This window comes from Zeus faber, assembly GCF_960531495.2.
Source record: "Zeus faber genome assembly, chromosome: 4".
NCBI lineage: Eukaryota > Metazoa > Chordata > Actinopteri > Zeiformes > Zeidae > Zeus > Zeus faber.
In genome coordinates, this window is record NC_137191.1 from 15,358,622 (window position 1) to 15,371,213 (window position 12,592).

A 12,592-nucleotide genomic window follows, 5' to 3' on the forward strand; every position below is an offset into this window, starting at 1 on the left:
CCTGTTTCAAAGGTGAATGAAATGATCGTTTTCATTTTGACATCAGCGCTGTGCTTTCAGTCCTGCAGCCACGCAAGGTTTTGGGATGAGTCACACCCACTATGATCTGTGCCTTCTGGGAACTTTATTAATATCCCGCTCTAATCACTCACCCGGAATCTCGTCCATTATTTACATGTTTTTACAGTTCTCTATACGTTCAAAGAAAGACGATTCTTTGCGCCAAAGTTCCATCAGAACAGTTTCGGATGATACTCAAAGCCAATTTATTGAGTTGTGAAAACTAGACAAAAGCTTAAAAAAAAAAAAGGTTTTTTTTGTTGTGTGAAACATTTTTTATTATGATATTAACGGCACATGGAAGTCATTTTTTTTTAATCTGATAAGCGGCATGGGCCGGCAATGTTTTAAATGTTTCAAGATGTTTCAAAAGCAAAGTTCCAAACCAGTCTACGGTTATTTACAGTGGTATAGATTTGGAAAAGCCTCGCTTATCTTCCCTACAGCTACAACTGTAGTATTTGATGATGTATTTGGACGGTTTATGCGGAAGAGGAAGTGGGTTGGCGTCTGGAGTCATCTGTGGAATTTCACAAAAAAAAAAACCTACCAGACAGAAATTTGGTGAATGTGTGTGTGTGTGTGTGTGTGTGTGTGTGGGGGGGGGGGGATATGATGTGATGTAAGGAAGTTACCACATTTAGCCACCGGTATACCATAATTTGTTATGTTATTACATAACATAATATACTGTGTACTTTATATTATATATATATTATGTAGTAGGTATATATTATATAAATATATTTTATAAATATTTTAATATAGTGTGTTATATTGAGTATATGTATATTATGTGCTTATATCTATAATAGAGGTATATTTCATATTTTTTATATTTCTGCTTTATGAATGGAACTTTTTAAATGTTACATAAATATTTTAAGAGTAATTATAAACATTAAGAGTAAATATAGAGTATGTACACAGTATAATCTGAATATTATATATATGTAATAGTACATACCTTGTCTGACTATATACAGCTCATTGTCAGGGCTTGGCTCTTGTTTGTCTTGTGATCAGCACGTAAACACAGAGCGTGGAACCATTCCAGGGATCACATGCACTTCCCACGACCGCTACCCACTACAATGGAGCATGGTGGTACTTCATATGAGTCCAGGCTGGCCTCCTTAAAAAACACATGGAGGAAACAGCAGCCCCAATCCACAGCGCTACACTTTAAAGCATGTGGCTCGGCCTGCTTTGGGAATTCCCTAGTGTCGTGGTGATGGGGGGAAATTCCCAATTCTTCTCAGATACACTTGAGATTAAAGGACAATTCTATCCACTCTGAATCTGTTGTGGATGTGAGTGGCAGCTCCGCCCCGGCTTCTTTCTCTCTTCACCTCCACCTCTCTTTTTAAAGTGCAACACGGTCCCTCCCGCCGCTTTCTTTAAAGTTCTTGTAAACCCGCTAGAAACAGGAAGTCATCCACCGCGTGACTTTCTCTGATTAATTAATGACTGTTTCTGTGAAAGGTTTCATGCCACGAGAGTGGAAATGTGTGACCTAGATTTTCCACAAATGAATGGTGGGGTGAACACACACACACACACACACACACACACACACACATAGTCTCAGACACATTCAGATATAGACCATGAAGTCGTGAGTCTGGGGGTGTGTGAAGGCGGTGGTGGGGGAGAGTCCTTGGCAACCTGCTCTTGACATTTTTTTAGGGTCTTTTTCTGGTGGAGGCCCATGGGGGTTGTTGCCGAACTTCCTTTGACTTTTCTCCTGCAGAGTTATAGTTGAGGTACGTTTATTCAAATCTCTCCTTGAATAAGGCCCTCGTGGTTGTATGCAAATCGGCTGCGGGGTTAAGAAGCGATTCGTCTACCAAGATCTGCCCCGGGCTGCTGATGACTAAATCATCATGTGTCGCCTTCCGTCTGGCATTTGGAGAAAATTCAACATAATTCTATACTCACTACTTATATTTGCTCTGACGGCCAGACTCCACACAGGCTTTTAGTTCATAGTGAATCCTGGTCTGGGCCGAGTTGAGTTGCTCCAGCTGCCCGATCAAATAAGAAGGAAAAAATAAATAAAACCGAGGCAGACGCAGCACAGTGACCGTGACACATCATTGATATTGAATCACGTCTCTGCCCGGGCCTGTGTGTTCTCTGCAGCCACTTCCTTTTTGACGTGCGGATGTCGCCTTTCCTGTGCTCACACCCAGACGCACGGGCGACAAAGAGAAGAGAGCGTTCTTCTGTTTTGTTTTTTTTCCACTGCACCCACTGATCCAGAAACAGCCGTGAAGACGCTTGTGTGTATGGCAGACCGTTTTAGCATTTCATCCAAAGGTCCAACAGGTCACTTTTTAGAGGTTACTAATAGGCCTACTTCTGTTTCAGTTACTAGTTGCTATTCCAGAGGTTCATTTTACTCGTCAAAATGTATTATTTATTAGAAACTAGTAACTATTCCCATTGTTACTAGTATCTATTACCATTGTTACTTGAATATATTCTCATTGTTTCTCGTATCTATTCCCATTGTTTCTAGTATCAATTCCAATTGTTACTTGTATTTATTCCCATTGTTCATAGTATCTATTCTCAATGTTTCTAGTATATATTCCCATTGTTACTAGTTACTAGTACCTATTCCCATCATTACTAGTATCTATTCCCATTGTTACTAGTATCTATTGCCATTTTTATTGTTGTTGTCCAAATTGTTACTAGTAACACTGCGATAGTAACCACTGGAATAGTTACTAGTATCAAATAAATAACCACTAGTACCTAAACTAAAATAGTTAATTGTAACTGTTGGAATTGCAACTAGGAACGAAAATATAAACAGGCGTACAAATAACTTTTAAGGTGACTAGTTTATCCCCTGGATTCAATGTTAAAAGAGCGTGGCATGTGTGTGAGACTGGATCTGTGTTGTTGTTGTGTCCTGGTGAGAGTCTGAGCAGCTGGGAATCTGACGGGGGTTTCCACCCTGCGTCAGACGCAGACACTCTGATCGGTGCTCGGGCTGCAGGCCAAAGCCCCAAATCACTTCAACAATAAAAACGTCTGTGCTTAGAAATGAGCGAGATACAGCCTGTGAATCGCTAGGATTTTATTCCAAAAATATTTTTCGCCTGCTCAGGCTAAAAAAACCCCAAAAAAAACAAAGATAAAGAAAAGGCTGCGTCAGTTTACACATATCTTCTAAATAACAGGTCTCAAATTAATCATTCGGTTTAAAAAAATAATAATTGCACAATATGGATTATCAAAGTATTCATAGGCAGAGAATAAATATTTGTTATAAAGAACTATAATATTTTAATCCTCTTCAGAATATAGTCTAGTCGATCAAAAAGACAATAGCACCATGTTCTCAACAAGTCTATCCACAACCATCTCAAAAGCTTATGCGTCACAATTCCCAAAATAGTGATCATTTAAATATTTATTCTTTAGCCAATATTTCAGAAAAGTGCAACATGTTTATTATTTGATGCTAAATTTGAGGTATATGGTATAAATCCACTGCAGCATCCATCCTCCAGCCTAGAACCTCTACACAAGCATGACCCAAACTAAACTCGAGGTGGTAATGATTATAATAATAATAATAATAATAATATATATTTCTTTGGAATAATTGTCAAGTCTGTTCAAATTCTCCAGATCAACCCCCCATCCCCCATTCTCAGGTTCCACGTAGTGTTCCGTCCTTCAGCACTGGCTTCTTTTGGCCAGGAGTTCTGTCCAGTTCCGTCCCGTTAGAACTCGGCGCACTCTTCGCAGTGGTTGAGGTATTGGGCGGGGTCCTGGTCGCTGAAGGTGGTGAGGCACCGCGGGCATTGCAGTTCTGACAGGCTGTGGTGTTGGCTCCAGGCCGGGCCGAGTGGCAGCGGCCCCGCGCCGCACTCGGGGGGGTTCGGACCGGTCCTCAGCGGTGGCGGTGCCGCCTGCGAGTCGGCGCCACGCCCGGGCAAGGTTCTGTGTCCCGTGTGCGCGTGGCACGCGGGCGCCGCTTCTCTGGGCTCTCTCTCCCTGGATGCCTGGGAGGAAGGGAAACGGGCGGCGACGTGAGCGACTCGTCCGACGGAGCAGCTGTAGTAGCGGTGCGTTTTGGGCAGGATGTGTAGAGCCCGTCAGAGTCTGTATGAGTCTTCTCACCTGCTTGCTGTGCTGCTGCTGCTGCTGCTGCTGCTGCTGCTGCTGCTGCTGCTGCTGCAGGGCGCGGATCTCCAGCTTCAGGTCTTGGATCCTCCCCTGAGCTCGCTCCCTGTCCGCACGCTCCGACTTGAAGTCCTCCTCGTAAATCAGGACCTGAGCAAGGAAAACAAACCTTTCGTTCTATCTTCCGACAATATCTTTCAAAAAAAAGGTTTAGACTCAAATTCCACCATTAAGACGGTACTGTAACATCTACTTACTGTAGTCACTTGCTCACTAGTTAACAAAGTGCTACTAGTTAACTTTGTAGTGTACATATATGTTATTTCTCATCTCGTTTTAATTTGTCGAAATCTCTTGACTTGCACGGTTCTAGCGGCGTCAACGCCCGGGGGATTTAAAGAAGTCTCATCTTATCTGTGATTGATGTGATCTACATGAGAACATGTCCCGCCCTGACCTGCTGCTCCAGCGTCTGGGTGCGCTCCCGGTCCTGTCTCCTCTCCTGGCTTTCTCTCCCCAGCCGCGTGCACTCCTCCACCTTCTCCTCCAGCAGCCTGTTGAGTCGGGCGATCTCCTGCCGAAGCACGCGGCTTCCCGCCGAGCCCGTGCCGCCTCCGGGGCCGGTGCTGGAGGTGGGCGTGATCTGGGCGTCGCTTCCCCTCAGCCTCTGACACAAGCTCCTCACGTACTCCTCCCGGCTGGAGTCGTATTTCTGCCACTTGGAGTTGAGCATCTCCACCTGGGGGGACCATGGAGAGGTTGCTTTCACTTTCTTTTATTTCGAGGACTGGACAAAACTAAACCTTTTACAGGGTTCACCTTGACATTACAAGGTGAAATCCAAGGACTTTTTAAGCACTATTTTTCTTCACACAAAACAAATACAATCAATTTTCAATGTGATCTTTATTAATTGTCTATTGTTGAAATTAGTATATACAGTATAATATTATTAATCTCATTGTCTAATTATGTTAGTATATACAATATAATATTATTAATCTCATTGTCATCTACCAGAGACTTTTCAAGCACTTCAGCACAGAAGGGGCTGTTTTCAAGGTATTCCAGTACTTAAATTACTTAGGATGAAAATCAAGCACTTCAAGCACCTCCAGGAGCGAGGATGAAACTAAACTTTCAACAGTGTTCCCCACTCAAACATACAGTATATGCAGTATATCTATACACATTAGGTTTGGACTTACATATGCCACTCTCTGCTTCAGGTGTTTATTTTCATCCTGGAGTCGACCATTAATGTTCGAGGTCTCTGTCTGCTGTGAAAGGATGTGAGATTAGCCACTTCAAAATAAATTGGGGGGAAAAACCTACTCTTGTCATCTCAACACATTAACCAATCACGTTACAACACTTTAATACCACACCTCCTTGGCTTTCTGCATGCGGAGGATCTCCTCCCGCCCTCCTCCTCCTCCTCCTCCTCCTCCTCCTCCTTTCTCTCCCTCCAGCCGGGCCAGCAGCTCCTGGCAGGTCTTCACGGTGGTCCCCAGTTGGTCCCGGAGCTGCTCTGCCTCCTCCGCCAGGGAGCTGCAGAGCACGGCCCTGGTGGCCTCAACTCGGCCCCGCTCCTCCAGGGCCAGGCGCAGCCTCTGGATCTCCTCGTCCTTGGCGTGGTCGGGCTGGGAGCGGATGCTCTCCAGCTCCCGCCCCTTCTCCCTGAGCTGCACTTGCAGCTGCTGCACCTCCTTACAAAAGTTGATGATTATAGAGTTTAATATTACCCTGTGTTCATTTGGGGGTCGGGGTTCTTAACGTGATGGATAGATGCGTTACTCATCCCAGGAGGGCTCGTGCCAAAACAATAGGTGATAATAATAAAATAACGGGAATGAAAATAGAAAATAATTTGGTCATAGACGATAAAATGAAAAAGACTAAAATATATATAGATTTAATAATAAACAAAAACTGTACTGTACTGTGTTGTGGATATAATGGTTTATTGTTGATATACTGTACATGCATATGTAAATGTACACGTGCATATTTAAAGATAAAGAATGACAGACATTTCTAAGTATGACGGCACACAACAGGACAGCTACAGAATCTGACCCACTAGTCCCGAACGTGAATTAATTCGATTTTTTTTTGTGTATTATAATAGTTAGAATTGTATTATTTGATATAAATTGTATATATATATAATTTTTTTGTGCTTAACACAACAATTTGATATATAATTTTTGATATCAATTGTCTATTTTTCTGTTAGATGTGTTGTATTTGATATTAACTGCCCATGTTTTTCATGTTAAATCTGTAATATTTGAAATTAATTGTATATCGTTTGGGTTGAACACACTCATTTGATATATTTGTATTTATTGTATATCTTTGTAGTTAACACATTATATATGTAATATTTTATATTATTTAATATTTTATTAATCGTATACTTATTTGTGTTTAACCCACGAATAAGATATATAATATATGAGTGTATGTGTTTAAAACAGTGATTATATCTGGGAAGTGGCCAAAATGATGATAATGATGACTTGTCAAGTGTCTGGGCTACAACCGGCGGACGGACGCGTCTCCTCCGGCCCCCGTGTCGGGCTTTTCACTCACTTGTTGACGCTTCTCCGCCTTCATCTCCGACTCGTTCCCCTTGCGCCTCGCCGAGCAGACCTCCCGGCACAGGCTCTCCAGCAGCGAGCCGGAGGGTCCGACCAGCACCGGCTCCTTCCCGTCCACGCCGAGGCACACCCGCTCGTACCGCCCCAGCCTCGCCCTCAGCTCGGCGACCGCGCCGTCCCGGCTGGAGACCTGCAGGTGGAGGGCGTCGATCTCCCGCCGGCTCTCGTGGTAGAGCGTGTTCAACGTGCTGTAGCTCCGCGCGCTGTCTCCGGGCGCGTCGCCGTCCATGTCGACGCCGGGGACCGGTCGCGGGGGAATGGAGAGCGAGGCGGGACGGGTGCGTGAGATCATAATAATATTCCCACCGCGCGGGGGATTTCCTCCGGGGACTTCCCCGTGCGGACTTTTTGAGACTTCGTCGAACGGATCGGCTCCGGCGCCGTCCGTTGCCAGCGAGCGGGGACGCGGGGGGGGGGGGGGGGTTACGGTAAAGGAGGCGCGGGGCGTACGGGGAGGAGAAGGGTGGTGGTGGTGGTGGGGGGGGGGGGTCACTCGTGTCGTAAATGCGCAAAACTCGTGTTTTTACCGACGGGGAAAAAAACTACGAGCGGGCGACGGGAGACTCGGGGTGGGACGATTCGCTCGCGGCGAACGGGTGTCTTTAAACGACTCGGGCGCCCCCGACAGCGACGGCACCGCCCCGCTCACACGTTGGAAAGTGTAACTGAACGCAACTGAAATCCAACATCCCGACAGAGCAAAAAAAAAAAAAAAAGGCCTTTTTGGAATATTTCAAGGTGAACGTGGCTGATTTGACTGTCGCGCTCGCATTTTCGCAATGTGGCCGAGTTGATTCACACGTTCCGCCGATGTAAATACTTTCGACGCGGGGGGGGGGGCGTCAGTTATGTTTGTGATATACACTTTTAAAGGAGGGGGGCATTTTTTTTTTCTGCCAAATAATTCGTTTCTGAGAGAATGAGGCGTCAACTATCCACCCGCTCCGCCGACCGAATCGGGGCGGGCGAGGCGTCGCAAAATCGGGGCGACTCCTTTTTCTCCGTTCGCTTTGCCGAGTGACTCGTCGAGAACCGAATCCGGAAAGAAAAGTCCAACCTTTCATCACCGAAAAGCGTCGGGCAGGACTTTTATGGGCGCGCCCCGCGGCCCCCGGTGCTAACCGCCGGGTAACTTCAACAACTTCCCTGGCTGCCGTCTCGCACTCCCCTCCCCGCGCCGCCGCGTTCGCCCGAGATCTACGTGTTTGTCTTGTTTCCGTTTCAACGCTTTGTTTTAAATCCTTGGTGGGGGGGGGCGCCGTTGCCGACATTTGAGTCAGGCACTATCTAGGGCAGCTTTCCGGGTCAACGACGTTTCGCAATCGTGATCAAAATCGTCACGAAAAAGTTTCAAGAGTTATGAAATAACCGCTCAGATGATCATAATATTAAAATGAGTCACAAGCCTCCCAGGACGGTGAATTGGCGAAACCGCGGTGAGATTAGATTTGATTAGATACGTAATTATGTTATTAAAAAGTATATATATATATATATATATACGGAAACGTAATGGGCTGTGGCGTGTGTACTTCAGATTAGATTAGAAACGGACCCCCTCCCCCTCACCCCCCCCCCTTTTTTTTTTAACAACTGTATCTGCTGTTGTTTGTTTTTCGCTTTTTAAATGGAGGAAAAAAGGGGGTTTTGCCGTCGAAGGACACCGCGGAAAAGTGGTCACCGGGCGGCGCCGAGTACAGACGGATCCTACGGAGCACGGCGGACACCGCGTAAAACGGGGCAGCGATCGCCCGCCTGGCCTGCCAGTACCACCCGGGTCCCGCAGGTGGCGCTGTCGAGCTAGTGGCTGTTTGCGTCGCGGCGAAGTTTTTTTTTATTTTCTTGATTTTATTGGACGTTGTTGTGCATTATTAGATAAATTGATTATATAAAAATAATAATTGTAAAAGATGAAGGCGTGTGGTACAAATGTATATCTTTATTTTGCATCAGAGTAAAACAAAATATTTAATATTTTACAGAGTAACACTTTAAAAAAACAACAACTTACGAACCATAAACCAAGGTGACTAATGTCTAAATTGAGGAATCAGTACTGAACCACTATAATATTCAACTGACATGAGGCTACAACCAAGAATTTAAATCATTGATGAAAAAAATACAAATAAAGACCGTCAAACCCACCCATTCATGTGGAAACTGAAGCCTAGAATTAACAATTAACATCCAATGCTTTATGAGTCTCGAGTAGAAAACAAAATACCCCATCGGTGGTAGAAACGTACACAGTGCAGTATTGAGGCCCAGGCCGAGCCCACTAAAGAATGACCAAGGATATAACACACATAATGTTGACCAGGCAGAGAACATAGCCAGCTATCTCTCATTATGCTTGAGAAAATGTTTGGTATACAAAAAAAACAAAAACAAAACAACAGCAAAAAAAACCCCACCATTGTTGTGTCTTTCAATTTCACACGAATCATTATTTACTATTCTAATCCCAGACTCGTCTTTACCGTGCCAGCTTGATGTTTTTACGCACCCTTGTCCTGTGTGTTCCTACTTTTCATCCTAACCGGTCTGTATCAGTTGTCAGGGGTGGAAAGTTACAAGCAAAGGGTTTTTTTTATTTTTTATTTTTATTTTATAAAAAAACATTTTTTACTGTACTTAAGTACATTTTTCAAGCATGTGTAGTTACTGAAGTATATAAAGTTCTAAAGACTTTCGACTTTTACTCAACTACATTTCAAAACAAATAAAAAGTCCACTACATTTCATGTTTGATTTTATACTCGTGGTTTTCAAAAGCAATTGGAACCGATCCACCTAACTGATCGGATTGCATGTCTTTATTTTATCATGTCCGGGCACACGTACTTTTTCTTCCAATACTTAAAGAAGATTTAGGAGCATGTACTTATATACTCTTACTCAAGTAGAAATGTCATTGTGGTGCTTTCATTTCAACCCGAGTACAATTTTGTGTCAGAGCATTTGTCAGGTGTTTAAGCGCCACGTCCACCGCTGTCCACGGCATTATTGTAATTGGTGTTGTCCATGTCATACTGAGAAATAGTCGGCGCCAGGTGAAACCATCTGGTCTCCATCGACAGAAAGCCTCTCACCGCGTGTGGCGAGCGTCCCTCTCACATGGACACACCACCGGTGCTGACTCAACCACCCACGGGGATGATAGGGGTGTGTGTGTGTGTGTGTGTGTGTGTGTGTGTGTGTGTGTGTGTGTGTGTGTGTTGGCGTGTGTCCCCCTAACACTGCAGCTTGCGGATGCTGCGGGAAATCCTCTTGAACTCGCGCTGCCCCCTCTGCCAGCGCTTGAGCGAGGTGATGACCAGGTGCCCGTCCATCTTCTGGCCCATCACCAGGTAGGAGGCGTTGATGTCGCTCATCTCCTCGCACACGCACTGCAGGCCGTCCCTCAGCCACAGCACCGTCTTCCGCAGGTCGCGCTCCGTCACGCCGTTCAGCTTGTAGATGGTCTTGCTCTTGGTTTCTGGCACAATCTTGGTGTCGCCGTTGATGTAGGAGATCTCCTTGACTTTGATCTTCAGAGCTTTTTTTTTTTTTTTTTTTTTTTTTTTTTGTAAGGCAAAAGGAGGGGATGGTTGAAATGAGAAAATTGGTGTAAAAGCACTTTCGTGTTTCATTTATTTAGAAATATTGTGACCTTATTCTCACTTTGCTTACCAAAGTCATTCTTGCACAGGCTGTCAACAATTTCATTGTCGTTTTCATCCTTTTCTTTGCACGCATCACACACTCTGGGGACTAAAACAAATTAAAAGACACATTGATGTAATGGCTATAGGCAACAGGTGTCAGGTCAAATTGATGTTTCGTATCATATCGTTTCACTATTTTGATTGATAATTCAAAAATGTGCAAAAGTTATTTTTATATACAACTGAATGGCACTATCCTTTTCGTCTCGAATATTTTAGCTGCTAATGTGAATTAATCCACATTCAAAAGCCATGCATTGACTTAATGCCTAAATCCTTTCACTCGTCCAATGAATGGAATAACCGGGACCACATGATTATTTTTCTTTACATCATCCTTGTTTGTTTTTGTTACATAGGCCTGTCGTTGGAGAAAAGGGAACTGAATGTGCTTTTGCATGCGCCAACCTTTTTTACCAGGACTGTATGCATGAAAGGCACCACACAGTTTAAGGATGTTTTTAGCGTATGACTTACCTTCTTTGGTGACTGGGACGAAGTTGTCCATGCCCGCGGGAGGGATGCACAGGTCGTTGTCCGGTGGGAAGCGGCTGCAGTCCAGCATGTCCGGCCAGGGAAAGCCGAAGGCGGACATGACGGGTGCACAGCCGTTCCGGACGCTCTCGCACAGGGACCTGCAGGGCTGGATGGGCTCGTCCAGGTCGTCCAGACAGACGGGAGCGAAGAGAGAGCACAGGAACTTCCTGGTGTCGGGGTGACACTGCTTCTGCACCAGAGGGATCCAGGAGGAGGCTTGCTGCAGAACCTCATTCATGCTCTCGTGGCCCAGCAGGTTCGGAAGACGCATCTCGGTGTATTCAATGTCGTGGCACAGCAGCAGGTTTTCGGGTATGGGCTTGCAGTTGTTCTTTTTGTAGAATAGCTCGGGTTGGCCAAAGTTGTACAATCCATGGATCGCTTCCATGCACAGAGGTAAGGACACCAGCCACACCAGTGTGAGGAAGAAGCCCCTCATTCTGTTGATATGCACGGTTGGAAATATATTCACTTTCTTCTTGAGCATCAGTCAGTGCAGAGAGACAGCTGTGTCTGTGGCTAGACCCCAGTGTAACTCGAGGTTTTCTTCCAGGCATATCTGGGAGGAGTCTGCACTGGACGTAAATACCTCAGTAGGCTACTTGGCAGGAGAAAAAAAAAAAAACTCTCTCAGTCTGAGGAAAGCCCAAATATCCACCTCAATTGGCTATATTTGTATTCATTCAAACCTTCCAGTCACTTGAAATAATTGTCATGTAATTATATCCATAACAAAAATAATAAGAAAAGCGCTTGTCGTTTGTCTTCTGCCTAGGCTTCATTTGATTTCACCTCCACTGCCCAGAGAAACAGAATCACGTCTAAATAAACAATTAAGGGGCTTATTTCAAATAAAGCAAATAGCACTTTTGAAATGCTTCATGCATCCATTCATCATCATTAGGAGGCCGAGGTCCGGGCCATACGGTGTGAGAACCAGACCTCCACATCCACACCCAAGGGTGAAATCCAATCTGAGCAGCAGCGGCAGCACAGACTCCCCTGAGCGGCTCTGGTCCTCAGGCTGCACCATGGTCTTTCTCACACTTGACGTTATGCCATCACCCCGCCCCCGCCCCCGTCCCCGCCGAAAAAACATTACATCCAAATAGAGGAAAAGTTTTGAGCCATATGCGTCTTGTTTTCAGGTATTGGATTTTATTTTATTGGTTACTACTATTTATGACATAATTATGATCATATGAGGGTTGGAGGGATGGAGTCATATGCACACATGGTTTCTGAGTGGGTAATAAATCCACAAGGTGTCATGCCATCACATTGCTGTGTTTATTTAGTATGTATTTCTGTTTCTTATATTTTTCATTCCCTTGTTCAATTTCATCTAGTTTTTACCGCCAGAGAGGATAAATGACAATATGTAGGTAGGTAAGTTGTTAAGTTCCACTTTTCAAAGTCAAATATGACTGTGAAGACTTAATATAATGATATAGTTAACTCAGCATGAAT

General features: G+C 44.7%; 2 protein-coding genes across 2 annotated transcripts; both read right to left on the bottom strand.

Annotated features, from left to right (window-relative positions):
- Positions 1–3,141: 3,141 nt before the first annotated feature.
- tnip2 (TNFAIP3 interacting protein 2) lies at positions 3,142–7,234 on the bottom strand. Its single transcript, XM_079999292.1, has 6 exons — positions 6,808–7,234; positions 5,598–5,918; positions 5,418–5,489; positions 4,667–4,948; positions 4,207–4,359; positions 3,142–4,088 (listed from the first exon to the last, which is right to left on the bottom strand). The coding sequence occupies exons 1-6, from the start codon at positions 7,165–7,167 to the stop codon at positions 3,807–3,809; spliced, it is 1,470 nt and encodes a 489-aa protein (XP_079855418.1). The 5' UTR covers positions 7,168–7,234; the 3' UTR covers positions 3,142–3,806.
- A 1,560-nt stretch (positions 7,235–8,794) lies between these two features.
- sfrp2 (secreted frizzled-related protein 2) lies at positions 8,795–11,707 on the bottom strand. Its single transcript, XM_079999693.1, has 3 exons — positions 11,063–11,707; positions 10,551–10,631; positions 8,795–10,416 (listed from the first exon to the last, which is right to left on the bottom strand). The coding sequence occupies exons 1-3, from the start codon at positions 11,607–11,609 to the stop codon at positions 10,112–10,114; spliced, it is 933 nt and encodes a 310-aa protein (XP_079855819.1). The 5' UTR covers positions 11,610–11,707; the 3' UTR covers positions 8,795–10,111.
- Between the last annotated feature and the right edge of the window lie 885 nt (positions 11,708–12,592).